Source organism: Camelus ferus, chromosome 5 (assembly GCF_009834535.1).
Source record: "Camelus ferus isolate YT-003-E chromosome 5, BCGSAC_Cfer_1.0, whole genome shotgun sequence".
NCBI lineage: Eukaryota > Metazoa > Chordata > Mammalia > Artiodactyla > Camelidae > Camelus > Camelus ferus.
The window spans coordinates 50,802,359-50,821,849 of record NC_045700.1 but is presented as its reverse complement, the minus strand read 5'-3'; the positions used below and the strand labels follow the sequence as shown (position 1 = coordinate 50,821,849).

Here is a 19,491-nt window from a genome sequence, read left to right as displayed (position 1 = left end):
ACATTTGTAGTTTCTATGTGAAGTGACACATCACTGGGTCTTTTGTAGGGTATCATATCGAATTCAAGGAAAGAAACAGCCTTTTGTGGAAAAGAGCTAACAAGACTCCTATTAGGATGAAAGACTTCAAAGTGACAGGTCTAACTGAAGGTCTAGAATATGAATTCCGAGTCATGGCAATCAATTTAGCAGGAGTAGGCAAGCCAAGCCTACCATCAGAGCCAGTTGTGGCACTTGATCCAATTGGTGAGTCATTATACCAAGAAAAACCCAGGTGTATTTTCTTCATAAAGAAAACATTGGTGTGTGTTTGACTGTTTCTCTCTTTTTTTTTTTTTTTTTTTTTGCTTTATTTTAGATCCTCCTGGCAAACCTGAGGTTATTAACGTAACAAGGAATTCAGTGACTCTCATTTGGACTGAACCCAAATATGATGGTGGTCATAAGTTGACTGGATACATAGTGGAGAAGCGAGATCTTCCCTCTAAGACTTGGATGAAAGCCAACCATGTTAATGTCCCAGACTGTGCCTTTACTGTAACTGACCTTGTCGAGGGTGGAAAATATGAATTCAGAATTAGAGCAAAGAATACAGCAGGGGCTATCAGTGCTCCATCAGAAAGTACAGGAACCATCATTTGCAAGGATGAATACGGTAAGTCTATTTACTTTTTATGCACATTGAAAAAAATAGCAAAGTAAGCCTCCTTCCTTTTCTGATTAAGTTATTTTTTTCTTTGCAGAGGCACCAACCATTGTCCTTGATCCCACAATAAAAGATGGGCTAACAGTTAAAGCTGGAGACACTATTGTCTTGAGTGCCATCAGCATTCTTGGCAAGCCCCTTCCAAAGTCAACTTGGTCCAAGGCAGGAAAAGACATAAGACCATCAGATATTGTTCAGATATCTTCAACTCCAACATCTTCCATGCTCGCTATCAAGTATGCCACTAGAAAAGATGCTGGTGAATATACCATCACTGCTACCAATCCTTTTGGCACAAAGGGGGAACATGTGAAGGTGACCGTCCTCGATGTACCTGGTCCCCCAGGTCCCATCGAAATCAGTAATGTTTCTGCTGAGAAAGCAACACTTACATGGACACCTCCCTTGGAAGATGGTGGCTCACCCATTAAGTCCTACGTTCTTGAAAAGAGAGAAACCAGCCGACTTTTGTGGACAGTGGTTGCTGAAGATATTCAGTCTTGCAGGCATGTGGCAACCAAACTTATCCAAGGAAATGAGTACCTCTTCCGAGTCTCAGCTGTAAACCAGTATGGCAAAGGAGAACCTGTAGAGTCTGAACCTGTCAAGATGGTAGACAGATTTGGTATGTAGAGCATGCAAGGGAACCGACATGTAAACATTTGCGGCAGAGTTGAGAAAATCGTAGATTTCTCATAAATTTGCTTCCTTTTCAGGTCCCCCTGGCCCTCCTGGAAAACCAGATGTGTCAAATGTCACTAAAAATACTGCCACTATCAATTGGAAAAGACCAGTTGATGATGGTGGCAGTGAGATCACAGGATACCATGTAGAAAGGAGAGAGAAGAAAGGCTTGCGATGGATGAGAGCAACAAAGACGCCAGTTTCTGATCTCAGATGCAAAGTAACAGGACTGCAAGAAGGAAACACCTACGAATTCCGTGTCAGTGCAGAGAACAAAGCAGGAATTGGTCCACCTAGTGAGGCTTCAAATCCTGTCCTAATGAAAGATGTGGCATGTTAGTATTTATCTTTTTCAGCACAGCTCATTTGGGAGTGCCAGTATTTTATATAATTTATACAAAAGCCAAACTCTTCACACATTTGTGTCTTTGTGTCTTTCTCAGACCCCCCAGGACCACCTTCAAATGCACGTGTCACCGATACTACCAAGAAATCTGCTTCGTTGGCTTGGGGCAAGCCTCACTATGACGGTGGACTTGAAATCACTGGCTATGTTGTAGAGCATCAAAAAGTAGGGGATGATGCCTGGATAAAGGACACAACAGGAACTGCCCTCAGAATCACTGAATTTGTTGTCCCCGATCTTCAGACTAAAGAAAAATACAATTTTAGAATCAGTGCCATCAACGATGCAGGTGTTGGGGAGCCAGCAGTGATTCCAGATGTTGAAATTGTAGAACGGGAAATGGCTCCTGATTTTGAACTAGATGCTGAGCTTCGAAGAACACTTGTCGTGAGAGCAGGACTCAGTATTAGAATATTCGTGCCAATCAAAGGTCGTCCTGCTCCAGAAGTGACATGGACCAAAGATGATATCAACCTTAAAAACCGAGCTAACATCGAAAATACAGAATCATTTACTCTCTTGATTATCCCAGAATGTAACAGGTATGACACCGGTAAATTTGTGATGACCATCGAAAACCCTGCCGGGAAGAAAAGTGGCTTCGTTAACGTCCGAGTCTTGGATACACCAGGACCCGTCCTTAACCTGAGGCCTACTGACATCACAAAGGAGAGTGTCACCCTGCACTGGGACCTCCCTCTGATAGACGGGGGCTCACGTATAACAAACTATATTGTGGAGAAACGAGAAGCAACACGGAAATCTTACTCCACGGTCACCACCAAGTGCCACAAGTGCACATATAAAGTTACTGGCTTGTCTGAAGGATGTGAATACTTTTTCAGAGTCATGGCAGAAAACGAATATGGAATCGGTGAGCCAGCAGAAACCACAGAGCCTGTAAAAGCCTCCGAAGCACCATCACCACCAGACAGTCTTAACATTATGGACATAACCAAGAGCACAGTCAGCCTGGCATGGCCTAAACCAAAACACGATGGTGGCAGTAGGATCACTGGCTACGTGATTGAAGCCCAAAGAAAAGGCTCTGACCAGTGGACCCACATCACAACAGTGAAGGGACTGGAATGTGTGGTGAAGAATCTCACTGAAGGGGAGGAATACACCTTCCAAGTGATGGCGGTGAACAGTGCAGGGAGAAGTGCCCCCAGAGAGAGCAGGCCTGTCATCGTCAAGGAGCAGACGATGCTTCCAGCATTGGATCTCCGCGGCATTTATCAGAAATTAGTCATTGCTAAAGCTGGTGACAACATCAAAGTTGAAATTCCAGTGCTTGGTCAACCAAAGCCCACAGTTACATGGAAAAAAGGAGACCAGATTCTTAAACAGACCCAGAGAGTTAATTTTGAAAATACAGCAACTTCAACCATCTTAAATATCAACGAGTGTGTAAGAAGTGATAGTGGGCCCTACCCATTAACAGCAAGGAACATTGTGGGAGAGGTGGGTGACATCATCACCATTCAAGTCCATGATATCCCAGGGCCACCTACTGGACCAATCAAATTTGATGAAGTTTCATCTGATTTTGTCACCTTCTCTTGGGACCCACCTGAGAACGATGGCGGTGTACCAATAAGCAACTACGTAGTAGAAATGCGACAGACTGACAGCACCACGTGGGCTGAGCTGGCAACTACTGTCATACGCACCACCTATAAAGCCACTCGCCTTACTACCGGAATGGAATATCAGTTTCGGGTAAAAGCTCAGAACAGATATGGAGTTGGGCCAGGCATCACATCAGCATCAGTAGTTGCCAACTATCCGTTTAAGGTTCCTGGGCCTCCTGGTACCCCTCAGGTAACTGCAGTCTCCAAGGAGGCAATAACAATTAGCTGGCACGAGCCTCTTTCCGATGGTGGAAGCCCCATTTTAGGATATCACATTGAAAGAAAAGAACGAAATGGCATCCTCTGGCAGACAGTGAGCAAAGCGTTGGTACCAGGCAACATCTTCAAATCAAGTGGACTTACGGATGGTATTGCTTATGAATTCCGAGTGATTGCAGAAAACATGGCAGGCAAGAGCAAGCCGAGCAAGCCGTCAGAGCCTGCGTTAGCTCTGGATCCCATTGACCCACCTGGGAAACCAGTTCCTCTCAATATTACAAGACACACAGTGACACTCAAATGGGCCAAGCCTGAATATACTGGAGGCTTTAAAATTACCAGCTATATAGTTGAAAAGAGAGACCTTCCTAATGGACGGTGGCTGAAGGCCAACTTCAGCAACATTTTGGAGAATGAATTTACAGTCAGCGGCCTAACAGAAGATGCTAGATATGAATTCCGTGTGATTGCCAAAAATGCTGCTGGGGCTATCAGCCCACCGTCTGAGCCATCAGATGCTATCACATGCAGGGATGACCTTGAAGCACCACGGATAATGGTGGATGTCAAATTTAAGGACACGATTACAGTAAAAGCAGGTGAAGCCTTCAAACTGGAAGCTGATGTTTCAGGCCGCCCACCTCCAACAATGGAATGGACCAAAGACGGAAAGGAGCTTGAAAATACTGCAAAATTAGAAATTAAAACAGCCGATTTCTCTACTAATCTGGTAAACAAGGACTCATTAAGAAGGGATGGTGGTGCCTATACCCTGACAGCAACTAATCCTGGTGGTTTTGCTAAACACATCTTCAACGTCAAAGTTCTTGACAGACCAGGCCCACCTGAAGGACCTTTAGCTGTATCTGAAGTGACATCAGAAAAATGTGTATTGTCATGGTTGCCACCACTGGATGACGGGGGTGCCAAAATTGATCATTATGTAGTTCAGAAACGTGAAACCAGCAGGCTGGCCTGGACCAATGTAGCCTCAGAAGTCCAAGTGACAAAACTAAAGGTCACTAAACTTTTGAAAGGCAATGAATACATATTCCGTGTCATGGCTGTAAATAAATATGGAGTTGGAGAGCCACTGGAATCAGAGCCTGTGCTTGCAGTAGATCCTTATGGACCTCCTGATCCACCCAAAAATCCTGAAGTTACAGCTATTACCAAAGAATCCATGGTTGTCTGCTGGGGACATCCTGACTCTGACGGCGGAAGTGAAATCATCAATTACATCGTGGAGCGGCGTGACAAGGCTGGCCAACGCTGGGTGAAATGCAACAAGAAAACCCTTACCGATTTAAGATATAAAGTGTCTGGACTGACAGAAGGACATGAATATGAGTTCAGGATTATGGCTGAGAACGCTGCTGGAGTTAGCGCACCGAGTGCTACCAGTCCGTTCTATAAAGCTTGTGACGCTGTGTTTAAACCTGGTCCCCCAGGAAATCCCCGTGTTCTAGACACAAGCAGATCCTCCATTTCAATTGCTTGGAACAAACCCATCTATGATGGTGGTTCCGAAATCACTGGGTATATGGTTGAGATCGCCCTGCCAGAAGAAGACGAATGGAAGATTGTCACTCCACCAGCCGGGCTCAAGGCAACTTCTTACACCATCACTAACCTCGTCGAGAATCAAGAATATAAAATCCGCATCTATGCCATGAATTCTGAAGGCATCGGGGAACCTGCCCTTGTGCCTGGAACTCCCAAGGCTGAGGACAGGATGCTGCCTCCAGAGATTGAACTGGATGCCGACCTGCGCAAAGTTGTGACTATCAGAGCTTGTTGTACCCTGAGACTTTTTGTTCCAATCAAAGGCAGGCCTGCACCGGAGGTGAAGTGGACCCGGGAACATGGAGAATCTTTGGATAAAGCTAGCATTGAATCCACAAGCTCTTACACCCTACTTATTGTCGGAAACGTAAACAGATTCGACAGTGGCAAATACATACTAACTGTAGAAAACAGCTCAGGCAGCAAGTCTGCATTTGTTAACGTGAGAGTACTGGACACGCCAGGCCCTCCGCAGGATCTGAAGGTAAAGGAGGTTACTAAGACATCTGTCACCCTGACGTGGGAGCCTCCTCTTCTCGACGGAGGTTCAAAAATAAAGAACTATATTGTTGAAAAGCGGGAATCAACAAGGAAAGCGTATTCAACTGTTGCAACAAACTGTCACAAGACTTCCTGGAAAATAGATCAGCTTCAGGAAGGCTGTAGCTACTACTTCAGGGTGCTCGCTGAAAATGAATATGGCATCGGGCTGCCAGCCGAAACCGCGGAATCTGTGAAAGTATCAGAACGCCCTCTTCCTCCAGGAAAAATAACTCTGGTGGACGTCACAAGAAACAGCGTGTCACTCTCTTGGGAGAAACCTGAGCATGACGGAGGCAGCCGAATTCTAGGCTACATCGTAGAGATGCAGAGCAAAGGCAGTGACAAATGGGTCACGTGTGCCACAGTCAAAGTCACCGAAGCCACTATTACTGGATTAATTCAGGGTGAAGAGTACTCTTTCCGGGTTTCGGCTCAGAATGAGAAGGGCATCAGTGACCCGAGACAACTGAGTGTGACAGTAATCGCCAAGGACCTCGTTATTCCACCAGCCTTCAAACTCCTGTTCAATACTTTCACTGTTCTGGCAGGTGAAGACCTCAAAGTTGACGTTCCCTTCATCGGACGCCCTACACCAGCTGTGACCTGGCATAAAGATGATGTACCACTGAAGCAGACAACGAGAGTGAACGCAGAGAGCACAGAAAATAACTCACTGCTGACGATAAAGGAAGCCTGCCGAGAAGATGTTGGACATTACGTAGTTAAACTGACTAACTCAGCTGGTGAAGCTACTGAAACCCTTAATGTTATCGTTCTTGACAAACCAGGGCCTCCAACAGGACCTGTTAAAATAGATGAAGTGACAGCTGATAGTATTACTCTCTCCTGGGACCCACCAAAGTATGACGGCGGAAGCTCTATCAATAATTACATTGTAGAGAAACGGGACACGTCCTCAACCACCTGGCAGATTGTGTCAGCTACTGTTGCAAGGACAACAATAAAAGCTTGCAGATTAAAGACTGGATGTGAGTATCAGTTTAGGATTGCTGCTGAAAACAGATATGGAAAGAGCACCTACCTCAATTCAGAGTCTGTTGTAGCCCAGTATCCCTTCAAGGTTCCTGGTCCTCCTGGCACACCGTTCGTAACGCTCTCCTCCAAGGACAGCATGGAAGTGCAGTGGAACGAGCCAGTCAGTGACGGAGGCAGCAAAGTCATTGGCTATCACCTAGAACGCAAGGAAAGAAACAGCATCCTCTGGGTTAAGCTGAATAAAACACCTATTCCTCAAACCAAGTTTAAAACAACTGGCCTCGACGAAGGCATTGAGTATGAATTTAGAGTCTCCGCAGAGAACATTGTGGGTATCGGCAAGCCAAGTAAAGTGTCAGAATGCTACGCAGCCCGTGATCCATGTGATCCGCCAGGCAGGCCAGAGGCGATCATCGTCACAAGGAATTCCGTGACTCTTCAGTGGAAGAAACCCACTTACGATGGCGGAAGCAAGATCACCGGTTATATTGTTGAGAAGAAAGAATTGCCCGAGGGCCGCTGGATGAAAGCCAGTTTTACGAACGTTATTGACACTCAATTTGAAGTCACTGGCTTAGTGGAAGATCACAGATACGAGTTTCGGGTTATAGCTCGAAATGCTGCAGGCGTGTTCAGTGAGCCTTCAGAAAGCACAGGAGCAATAACAGCAAGAGACGAGACAGAACCACCACGAATACGTATGGATCCAAAATACAAAGACACAGTTGTGGTTCACGCTGGTGAGTTATTCAAGATTGATGCAGATATTTATGGTAAACCAATACCCACCACTGAGTGGATAAAAGGTGACCAGGAGCTTTCAAATACAGCTCGACTGGAAATAAAGAGCACTGATTTTGCCACCAGTCTCAGTGTAAAGGATGCAGTACGTGTCGACAGTGGAAACTACATCCTGAAGGCCAAAAACGTTGCAGGAGAGAAATCAGTCACTGTCAGTGTCAAAGTTCTTGACAGACCAGGGCCACCTGAAGGACCTATTGTTATATCAGGAGTTACAGCAGAAAAATGTACACTAGCCTGGAAACCCCCGCTCCAGGATGGTGGGAGTGATATCATAAATTATATCGTGGAAAGGAGAGAAACCAGCCGCCTGGTTTGGACTGTGGTTGATGCCAACGTGCAGACTCTCAGCAGCAAGGTTACCAAGCTTCTTGAAGGCAATGAATATGTTTTCCGTGTGATGGCCGTAAACAAACACGGCGTGGGCGAGCCTCTTGAATCTGAGCCAGTAATTGCCAAGAACCCATTTGTGGTGCCAGATGCACCAAAGGCTCCAGAAATCACAGCAGTGACCAAGGACTCAATGATTGTTGTGTGGGAAAGGCCAGCGTCCGACGGCGGCAGTGAAATTCTTGGGTATGTTCTTGAAAAACGGGATAAAGAGGGCATCCGATGGACGAGATGCCACAGACGTCTGATTGGGGAATTGCGCTTGAGAGTAACTGGACTCTTAGAAAATCACAATTACGAGTTCAGAGTCTCAGCCGAGAATGCTGCTGGCCTTAGTGAACCAAGCCCACCTTCTGCTCACCAAAAGGCCTGTGATCCTATTTATAAACCAGGACCTCCAAACAATCCCAGAGTCACTGATATTACCAGATCGTCTGTCTTCCTTTCCTGGGGCAAACCAATATATGACGGAGGCTGTGAAATCCAAGGATACATTGTGGAAAAATGTGACGTGAGTGTTGGTGAATGGACCATGTGCACTCCACCAACTGGAATCAGCAAAACAAATATAGAAGTAGAGAAGCTGTTGGAAAAGCATGAATACAACTTCCGTATTTGTGCTGTTAACAAAGCTGGAGTTGGAGAACATGCTGATGTCCCTGGACCCGTTACAGTTGAAGAAAAATTGGAAGCACCAGACATTGATCTTGACCTAGAACTAAGGAAAATTATTAATATAAGGGCAGGTGGCTCCTTAAGGTTATTTGTTCCTATTAAAGGCCGTCCTACACCGGAAGTTAAATGGGGAAAGATGGATGGGGAAATCCGAGACGCAGCTATAATTGACATCACTAGCAGCTTCACCTCTCTTGTTCTTGACAACGTCAACCGATATGATACTGGAAAATATACTCTCACGTTGGAAAACAGCAGTGGAACAAAGTCTGCCTTTGTTACTGTGAGAGTCCTGGACACGCCAAGTCCACCTGTTAATCTGAAAGTCACAGAAATCACGAAAGACTCAGTATCAATTACATGGGAACCTCCTCTGCTGGATGGGGGATCCAAAATTAAAAATTACATTGTTGAGAAACGTGAAGCCACAAGAAAATCATATGCTGCAGTTGTAACAAATTGCCATAAGAATTCGTGGAAGATTGATCAACTCCAGGAAGGATGCAGTTACTACTTTAGAGTCACAGCTGAGAATGAGTATGGTATTGGCCTTCCTGCCCACACTGATGAGCCAGTTAAGGTTGCAGAAGTCCCACAACCTCCAGGAAAAATAACTGTGGATGATGTCACCAGAAACAGTGTCTCCTTGAGCTGGACAAAGCCTGAACATGATGGTGGCAGTAAAATCCTTCAGTATATTGTGGAAATGCAAGCTAAACGCAGTGAGAAGTGGTCAGAATGTGCTCGAGTCAAGTCCCTTGAAGCAGTAATTACCAACCTAACTCAGGGAGAAGAGTATCTTTTTAGAGTTGTTGCTGTAAATGAAAAGGGGAGAAGTGACCCACGGTCTCTTGCAGTTCCAATTGTTGCCAAAGATCTGGTCATTGAGCCAGATGTAAGACCTGCATTCAACAGTTATAGTATACAGGTTGGCCAGGATTTGAAAATAGAAGTGCCAATTTCTGGGCGTCCTAAGCCAACTATTACCTGGACTAAAGATGGTCTTCCACTGAAGCAGACTACAAGAATCAATGTGACTGATTCACTTGACCTCACTGTACTCAGTATTAAAGAAACTCATAAGGATGATGGTGGACATTATGGAATCACCGTTGCTAATGTTGTGGGTCAGAAGACAGCATCCATTGAAATTATAACTCTAGATAAACCTGATCCTCCAAAAGGACCTGTTAAATTTGATGAAGTCAGTGCTGAAAGTATAACATTGTCTTGGGAACCTCCATTATATACAGGGGGCTGTCAGATCACCAACTACATAGTTCAGAAGAGAGACACAACTACCACAGTATGGGAAGTTGTTTCCGCTACTGTTGCCAGAACTACACTCAAAGTAACCAAACTGAAAACTGGTACTGAATACCAATTCAGAATATTCGCTGAAAACAGATACGGACAAAGCTTTGCCTTAGAATCTGAGCCGATTGTAGCTCAATATCCCTACAAAGAACCAGGCCCTCCAGGCACACCATTTGTCACAGCCATTTCCAAAGACTCCATGGTTGTACAGTGGCATGAACCAGTCAATAACGGTGGAAGCCCCGTCATAGGTTACCACCTTGAGAAAAAGGAAAGAAACAGTATCTTGTGGACAAAAGTCAACAAAACTATTATTCATGACACCCAGTTTAAAGCAGCCAATCTTGAAGAAGGCATTGAATATGAATTCAGAGTTTATGCTGAAAATATCGTTGGTGTAGGCAAAGCAAGCAAGAATTCAGAATGCTATGTAGCCAGAGATCCCTGTGACCCACCAGGAACCCCAGAAGCAATAATAGTTAAAAGAAATGAAATCACTTTACAATGGACCAAACCTGCATATGATGGTGGAAGTGTGATTACAGGTTATATTGTAGAGAAACGTGATTTGCCTGAGGGTCGCTGGATGAAAGCCAGCTTCACAAATGTCATTGAAACCCAATTTACTGTGTCAGGTCTTACTGAAGATCAAAGATATGAATTCAGAGTCCTTGCAAAGAATGCAGCTGGTACAATAAGTAAACCCTCTGACAGTACTGGACCAATAACTGCCAGGGATGAGGTTGAACTCCCAAGAATTTCAATGGATCCAAAATTCAGAGACACAATTGTGGTAAATGCTGGAGAAACATTCAGGCTTGAAGCTGATGTCCATGGAAAGCCCCTCCCTACCATTGAGTGGTTAAGAGGAGATAAGGAAATTGAAGAATCTGCTAGATGTGAAATAAAGAACACAGATTTCAAGGCTTTACTTATTATAAAGGATGCCATTAGAATTGACAGTGGACAGTATATCTTACGAGCTTCCAATGTTGCAGGTTCTAAGTCATTCCCAGTAAATGTAAAAGTATTAGATAGACCAGGACCTCCAGAAGGGCCAGTCCAGGTTACTGGAGTCACTGCTGAAAAATGCACTTTAACATGGTCTCCACCACTTCAAGATGGTGGCAGTGACATTTCTCACTATGTTGTTGAAAAGAGAGAAACAAGTCGGCTTGCCTGGACTGTTGTTGCTTCAGAGGTTGTAACCAATTCTCTGAAAATTACCAAACTCTTAGAAGGGAATGAATATATTTTCCGTATAATGGCTGTCAACAAATATGGTGTTGGAGAGCCTTTGGAATCTGCACCAGTACTAATGAAAAATCCTTTTGTGCTTCCTGGGCCACCAAAAAGCTTAGAAGTCACGAACATTGCCAAGGACTCCATGACTGTCTGTTGGAACCGTCCAGATAGCGATGGTGGAAGTGAGATTATTGGTTACATTGTAGAGAAAAGAGACAGAAGCGGCATTAGGTGGATAAAATGTAATAAACGCCGCATTACAGATTTGCGTCTAAGAGTAACAGGACTAACAGAAGATCATGAGTATGAATTCAGAGTCTCTGCAGAAAATGCTGCTGGAGTTGGAGAACCAAGTCCAGCTACAGTTTATTATAAAGCTTGTGATCCTGTGTTCAAACCTGGCCCCCCCATCAATGCACACGTTGTAGACACCACTAAAAATTCAATTACACTTGCCTGGGGTAAACCCATCTATGATGGTGGCAGTGAGATCCTGGGCTATGTAGTAGAAATCTGCAAAGCAGATGAAGAAGAATGGCAAATAGTTACTCCACAGACTGGCCTGAGAGCCAGTCGATTTGAAATTTCCAAACTCACTGAACACCAAGAATATAAAATACGCGTCTGTGCCCTCAATAAAGTTGGTTTAGGTGAGGCTACCTCAGTTCCTGGCACTGTGAAACCAGAAGATAAACTTGAAGCACCCGAACTTGACCTTGACTCTGAATTAAGGAAAGGAATCGTCGTAAGAGCTGGTGGATCTGTCAGAATTCACATTCCATTCAAAGGTCGCCCAACACCTGAGATCACTTGGTCTCGAGAGGAAGGTGAATTCACAGATAAGGTCCAAACTGAAAAAGGAGCAAACTATACCCAGCTGTCAATAGATAACTGTGATAGAAATGATGCTGGAAAATATATTCTCAAGCTAGAAAACAGCAGTGGATCAAAATCTGCTTTTGTCACTGTGAAAGTTCTCGATACCCCAGGGCCACCACAGAATTTGGCAGTCAAAGACGTGAAAAAAGACTCCGTCCTTCTGGTATGGGAACCACCCATCATCGATGGGGGCGCAAAGGTCAAGAACTATGTTATTGACAAACGTGAGTCAACCAGAAAAGCATATGCTAATGTGAGTAATAAATGCAGCAAAACAAGCTTTAAAGTTGAAAATCTTACAGAAGGAGCCATCTATTACTTTAGAGTCATGGCTGAAAATGAATTTGGAGTTGGTGTCCCAGTGGAAACTGTTGATGCTGTGAAAGCTGCTGAACCTCCATCCCCACCAGGAAAGGTTACGCTCACTGATGTGTCCCAGACCAGTGCATCGCTGATGTGGGAGAAACCTGAACATGATGGTGGTAGCAGAATCCTGGGGTATGTCGTTGAAATGCAGCCCAGAGGAACCGAAAAGTGGAGTGTTGTGGCTGAATCCAAAGTCTGTAATGCAGTTGTTACTGGTTTGAGTTCTGGACAAGAATATCAGTTCCGTGTCAAGGCTTACAACGAGAAAGGACAAAGCGATCCAAGGGTGCTTGGTGTTCCCGTCATAGCCAAGGACTTGACTATACCACCTACTTTTAAGTTACCATTTAACACCTATACTGTCCAAGCTAGAGAAGATCTTAAAATCGAAATTCCTGTCATTGGCCGACCAAGACCTAGTATTTCATGGGTCAAAGATGGTGAGCCTCTTAAACAGACGACAAGAGTAAATGTTGAGGAAACAGCTACGTCAACTATTTTGCACATTAAAGAAAGCAACAAAGATGACTTTGGAAAATACACCGTAACAGCAACAAACAGTGCAGGTACAGCAACAGAAAATCTGAGCATTATCGTTTTGGAAAAGCCTGGACCTCCAGTTGGACCAGTTCGGTTTGATGAAGTTAGTGCAGATTTTGTGGTCATATCTTGGGAACCTCCAGCCTATACTGGTGGCTGCCAGATAAGCAACTACATTGTAGAGAAGCGAGATACAACTACCACCACTTGGCATATGGTATCAGCAACAGTTGCAAGAACAACAATTAAAATAACCAAGCTGAAAACGGGCAGTGAGTACCAGTTTAGAATTTTTGCAGAAAACAGGTATGGAAAAAGTGCCCCCTTGGATTCTAAACCAGTTACTGTACAATATCCATTTAAAGAACCTGGGCCACCCGGCACTCCTTTTGTGACATCAGTCTCAAAAGATCAAATGCTAGTGCAGTGGCATGAGCCAGTTAACGATGGAGGCAGCAAAGTTATTGGCTACCATCTTGAACAGAAAGAAAAGAACAGCATTCTGTGGGTCAAATTAAATAAGACTCCCATTCAAGACACCAAATTCAAAACAACTGCGATTGACGAAGGCCTGGAGTACGAGTTCAAAGTTTCTGCCGAAAACATTGTTGGCATTGGCAAGCCGAGCAAAGTGTCGGAATGCTTTGTTGCTCGTGACCCATGTGACCCACCAGGTCGCCCTGAAGCCATTGTTATTACAAGAAACAATGTCACACTGAAATGGAAGAAACCTGCCTATGATGGTGGCAGCAAAATAACAGGTTATATTGTAGAAAAGAAAGATCTGCCTGATGGCCGTTGGATGAAAGCCAGCTTTACCAATGTATTAGAAACTGAATTTACAGTGAGTGGCCTTGTAGAAGACCAAAGATATGAATTTAGAGTAATTGCAAGAAATGCAGCTGGCAACTTTAGTGAACCATCTGAAAGCACTGGTGCCATTACCGCACGAGACGAAATCGATGCACCAAATGCCTCGCTGGATCCAAAATACAAAGATCTCATCGTGGTTCGTGCAGGAGAGACTTTTGTCCTTGAAGCTGACATTCGGGGCAAACCTATACCTGATGTTGTTTGGTCAAAAGATGGAAAAGAGCTTGAAGAAACTGCCGCCAGGATGGAAATTAAGTCTACTATTCAGAAAACAACTCTTGTCGTCAAAGACTGTATACGTAGTGATGGAGGACAATATATTCTGAAACTCAGCAATGTTGGTGGCATAAAGTCTATACCAATCACTGTAAAGGTACTTGACAGGCCGGGGCCTCCTGAAGGGCCTCTGAAAGTTTCTGGGGTTACTGCTGAAAAATGTTACCTGGCGTGGAACCCACCTCTACAAGATGGCGGTGCTAGTATTTCACATTACATCATTGAAAAGAGAGAGACAAGCAGACTCTCCTGGACCCAAGTTTCAACTGAGGTACAGGCCCTTAACTACAAAGTCACTAAACTTCTTCCTGGTAACGAGTACATCTTCCGTGTCATGGCTGTGAATAAATACGGAATCGGAGAGCCTCTGGAATCTGAGCCTGTTATAGCCCGTAATCCTTATAAACCACCAGGTCCTCCTTCACCACCTGAAGCCTCTGCAATCACCAAAGATTCTATGGTCGTGACATGGGCACGCCCTGTAGATGATGGAGGTGCTGAGATTGAGGGCTACATTCTTGAAAAGCGTGATAAGGAAGGTGTTAGATGGACCAAGTGCAACAAGAAAACACTAACAGATCTTCGATTCAGGGTAACTGGCCTTACTGAAGGGCACTCCTATGAATTTAGAGTTGCTGCTGAAAATGCAGCTGGTGTGGGTGAACCCAGCGAGCCGTCTGTTTTCTATCGTGCGTGTGATGCTTTGTATCCACCAGGACCCCCAAGTAATCCCAAAGTGACAGACACTTCGCGCTCTTCTGTCTCCCTGGCGTGGAGTAAGCCAATTTATGACGGTGGTGCACCTGTAAAGGGCTATGTTGTGGAAGTCAAAGAAGCCACTGCTGACGAATGGACAACCTGCACTCCACCAACAGGATTACAAGGAAAGCAGTTCACGGTGACCAAGCTTAAAGAAAATACTGAATATAACTTCCGTATTTGTGCCATCAATTCTGAAGGTGTAGGAGAGCCTGCAACCATACCTGGCTCAGTTGTTGCTAAAGAGAGGCAAGAGCCACCAGAAATAGAACTCGACGCTGATCTCAGGAAAGTGGTTGTTCTGCGAGCCAGTACAACGTTACGCTTATTTGTCACTATCAAGGGTCGACCGGAACCTGAAGTGAAATGGGAAAAGGCCGAAGGCATTCTCACTGAGAGGGCCCAGATTGAGGTGACCAGCTCATATACAATGTTGGTAATTGATAATGTCACCAGATTTGACAGTGGTCGGTATAATCTGACACTGGAAAATAACAGTGGCTCTAAAACCGCTTTTGTTAACGTCAGAGTTCTCGACTCACCCAGCGCCCCTGTGAATCTGACTGTAAGAGAAGTGAAGAAAGACTCAGTGGTGTTGGCTTGGGAACCACCACTTATTGACGGTGGAGCTAAGATCACAAACTACATCGTCGAAAAACGAGAAACGACAAGAAAAGCATATGCTACCGTTACAAATAATTGCACCAAGAATACTTTCAAAATTGAAAATCTGCTAGAAGGATGTTCTTACTACTTCCGAGTCTTGGCTTGCAATGAATATGGGATTGGTTTGCCAGCTGAAACAACTGAACCGGTTAAAGCTTCTGAACCACCCCTCCCACCTGGAAGAGTAACTCTTGTGGACGTGACCCGTAACACAGCCACGATTAAGTGGGAGAAACCAGAAAGTGATGGTGGCAGCAAAATTACTGGTTACGTGGTTGAAATGCAGACTAAAGGGAGTGAAAAATGGAGCATCTGCACACAAGTTAAGACTCTAGAGGCAACTATATCTGGCCTAAGTGCTGGAGAGGAGTATACCTTCAGGGTATCTGCCATTAATGAAAAAGGAAAAAGTGACCCAAGACAACTGGGAGTGCCGGTAATTGCAAGGGATATTGAGATAAAGCCTTCAGTTGAGCTTCCTTTCAATACTTTCAATGTAAAGGCTAGAGACCAACTTAAGATTGATGTTCCATTTAAAGGAAGACCTCAAGCTACTGTAATTTGGAAAAAAGATGGTCAGGCTCTTAAAGAGACAACTAGAGTCAATGTTTCTTCTTCCAAGACTGTAACATCACTAACTATTAAGGAAGCTTCAAGGGAAGATGTTGGAACTTACGAATTATGTGTTTCAAACAGTGCTGGATCCCTAACTGTTCCTATTACTGTAATTGTTCTTGACAAACCAGGACCTCCTGGACCTATACATATTGATGAGGTTAGCTGCGACAATATAACCATTTCTTGGAATCCTCCAGAATATGATGGTGGCTGCCAAATTAGCAATTACATCGTTGAAAAGAGAGAAACCACTTCTACAGCATGGCACGTAGTTTCACAAGCAGTTGCAAGAACATCCATTAAAATTATTCGTCTGATAACAGGAAGTGAGTATCTGTTCCGTGTTTGTGCGGAAAACCGCTACGGAAAGAGCTCCTACAGTGAATCTTCAGCCGTTGTCGCAGAGTATCCATTCAGCCCCCCAGGTCCTCCTGGTACTCCTAAAGTTGTGCATGCCACAAAATCCACCATGATAGTAACCTGGCAAGTGCCAGTTCATGATGGAGGAAGTCAAGTAATTGGCTATCACCTGGAATATAAAGAAAGAAGCAGCATTCTTTGGTCAAAAGCAAACAAAATGCTCATCGCTGATACTCAAATGAAAGTCTCTGGCCTTGATGAAGGACTGATGTATGAGTATCGTGTATATGCTGAGAATATTGCTGGAATTGGTAAGTGCAGTAAATCCTGTGAACCAGTCCCTGCAAGAGACCCTTGTGACCCTCCTGGACAACCTGAAGTCACAAATATCACAAGAAAATCAGTGTCACTTAAATGGTCTAAACCACATTATGATGGTGGAGCTAAGATCACGGGATACATTATTGAACGCCGAGAACTACCAGATGGTCGGTGGCTGAAGTGCAATTATACTAATGTCCAAGAAACATACTTTGAAGTAACCGAACTTACTGAAGATCAGCGTTACGAATTCCGGGTGTTTGCAAAGAATGCTGCTGACTCAATCAGTGAGCCATCTGAATCCACTGGACCTATTACAGTCAAAGACGATGTTGAGGCTCCAAGAATTATGATGGATGTCAAGTTCCGAGCTGTCATTGTTGTCAAAGCTGGAGAGGTCCTTAAGATAAATGCGGACATTGCAGGGCGACCTCTGCCAATAATTTCCTGGGCCAAGGATGGTGTAGAAATTGAAGAGAGAGCAAGAACAGAAATAATCTCTACAGACTATGATACCTTGCTAACAGTGAAAGACTGTGTCCGACGAGACTCTGGGCAGTATGTGCTAACACTGAAGAATGTCGCGGGAACTCGGTCTATGGCAGTTAATTGCAAGGTTCTCGATAAGCCTGGTCCACCAGCAGGACCACTTGAAATAACTGGCCTCACTGCTGAGAAGTGCTCTCTTTCCTGGGGACCACCTCAAGAAGATGGCGGTGCAGCAATCGACTATTACATTGTAGAAAAACGTGAGACAAGCCGCCTTGCTTGGACAATATGTGAAGGAGAGTTAAGGACAACATCCTGTAAAGTAACCAAGTTACTCAAAGGCAACGAATACATCTTTAGAGTAACAGGCGTTAATAAATATGGTGTAGGTGAGCCACTAGAGAGTGTGGCTGTAAAGGCACTAGATCCATTTACAGTTCCAAGTCCTCCCACGTCTTTGGAAATTACATCTGTGACCAAAGAGTTCATGACACTTTGCTGGTCGAGACCTGAGAGTGATGGAGGCAGTGAAATCTCTGGATACATAATTGAAAGGCGAGAGAAAAACAGCCTGCGATGGGTGCGTGTAAACAAAAAACCAGTTTATGATCTGAGAGTGAAATCCACCGGACTTCGGGAAGGATGTGAATATGAGTATCGGGTATATGCAGAAAATGCTGCTGGCCTGAGCCTTCCAAGTGAAACCTCTCCCTTAGTTCGGGCAGAAGATCCAGTGTTCTTACCATCTCCTCCATCCAAACCCACAATCGTGGACTCAGGCAAGACAAATATAACGATTAGCTGGGTTAAGCCCTTATTTGATGGTGGGTCCCCAGTAACCGGATACGCTGTAGAATACAAAAAGTCTGATGAAACTGACTGGAAAACTGCCATTCAGAACTTAAGAGGCACGGAATTTACAATAAGTGGACTAACAACAGGAGGCGAATACGTTTTCAGAGTAAGATCTATCAATAAGGTGGGTGCTAGTGATCCCAGTGACAGCTCCGATCCCCAGATAGCAAAGGAAAGAGAAGAAGAACCTGTATTTGACCTTGATAGTGAAATGAAGAAGACCTTGATTGTCAAGGCCGGTGCCTCGTTCACCATGACGGTACCTTTCCGAGGAAGACCAGTCCCCAACGTCTCCTGGAGTAAACCAGACACTGACCTCCGCACTAGAGCTTACATTGACTCCACAGACTCTCGTACATCACTGACTATTGAAAATGCCAACAGAAATGATTCTGGAAAATACACATTAACGATTCAGAATATTTTGAATGCTGCTTCACTGACCTTAGTTGTCAAAGTTTTAGATTCTCCCGGTTCTCCAGCCAATATTACTGTGCATGATATCACCAAAGAGTCTGCAGTGTTATCCTGGGATGTTCCTGAAAACGATGGTGGAGCACCAGTGAAGAATTACCACATAGAAAAACGTGAGGCCAGTAAGAAAGCATGGGTCTCTGTGACCAACAACTGTAACCGCCTCTCCTACAAGATTACCAACTTACAAGAAGGGGCGATTTATTACTTCAGAGTCTCTGGAGAAAATGAGTTTGGTGTTGGTGTACCAGCCGAAACAAAGGAAGGAGTAAAAATAACAGGTATGTTTTAAGAACAAAGAAAACCTAGATTTCCATATTAGATTTCCTAGAATAGTGTGAATCATTCTAATTATTATTTAATTTTTAGTGCTTTTGGTTCACACCTCAAGTAATTCACACTATATACCACAAAATGAAATCTTACCGACAGAGTTTTTAATTGATTAAAAAAAGTAGAAATTGACATAGCTGGAATTGGATAATACATGTTGAATATTTTATATATATGTTTAAGCATAACTGAATTTGAATTTGACTGCACAATATAGTGTGAGTGTGCAGAAACTGTGATATTTCTTACAAAATTGTTCATCTCATTCCTCATTTTTATACCCATGATAAATATGGGATAAATTTTATCATTTAATCTGGTCATTTGACAACTTGATTTGAATGCTATGATATGGAATGGCAAAGCCTGGGCAAGTGTGGCTTGGTTCAGAAGCCAAACTAGTCATACAAAAAGTAAGAAAGACTCAAATCAAAGTAACTATATGGCCTTCATTTAAAATTTTTCTTTTGACAATGCAGGAAGAACACATGTGGGGGAAA

At 44.1% G+C, this 19,491-nt stretch overlaps 1 protein-coding gene across 50 annotated transcripts in view; it reads left to right on the top strand.

Moving 5' to 3' along the window:
- TTN (titin) overlaps window positions 1-19,491 on the top strand; it is a 269,971-nt gene that overhangs the window by 218,084 nt on the left and 32,396 nt on the right. For all 50 annotated transcript variants that reach the window (XM_032479832.1, XM_032479831.1, XM_032479812.1 and 47 more), the window contains 5 exons: window positions 49-246; window positions 359-655; window positions 744-1,331; window positions 1,423-1,725; window positions 1,834-18,939. In XM_032479832.1, the coding sequence (XP_032335723.1) occupies window positions 49-246; window positions 359-655; window positions 744-1,331; window positions 1,423-1,725; window positions 1,834-18,939 (18,492 nt within the window). The remainder of the gene's footprint in view (window positions 1-48; window positions 247-358; window positions 656-743; window positions 1,332-1,422; window positions 1,726-1,833; window positions 18,940-19,491) is intronic.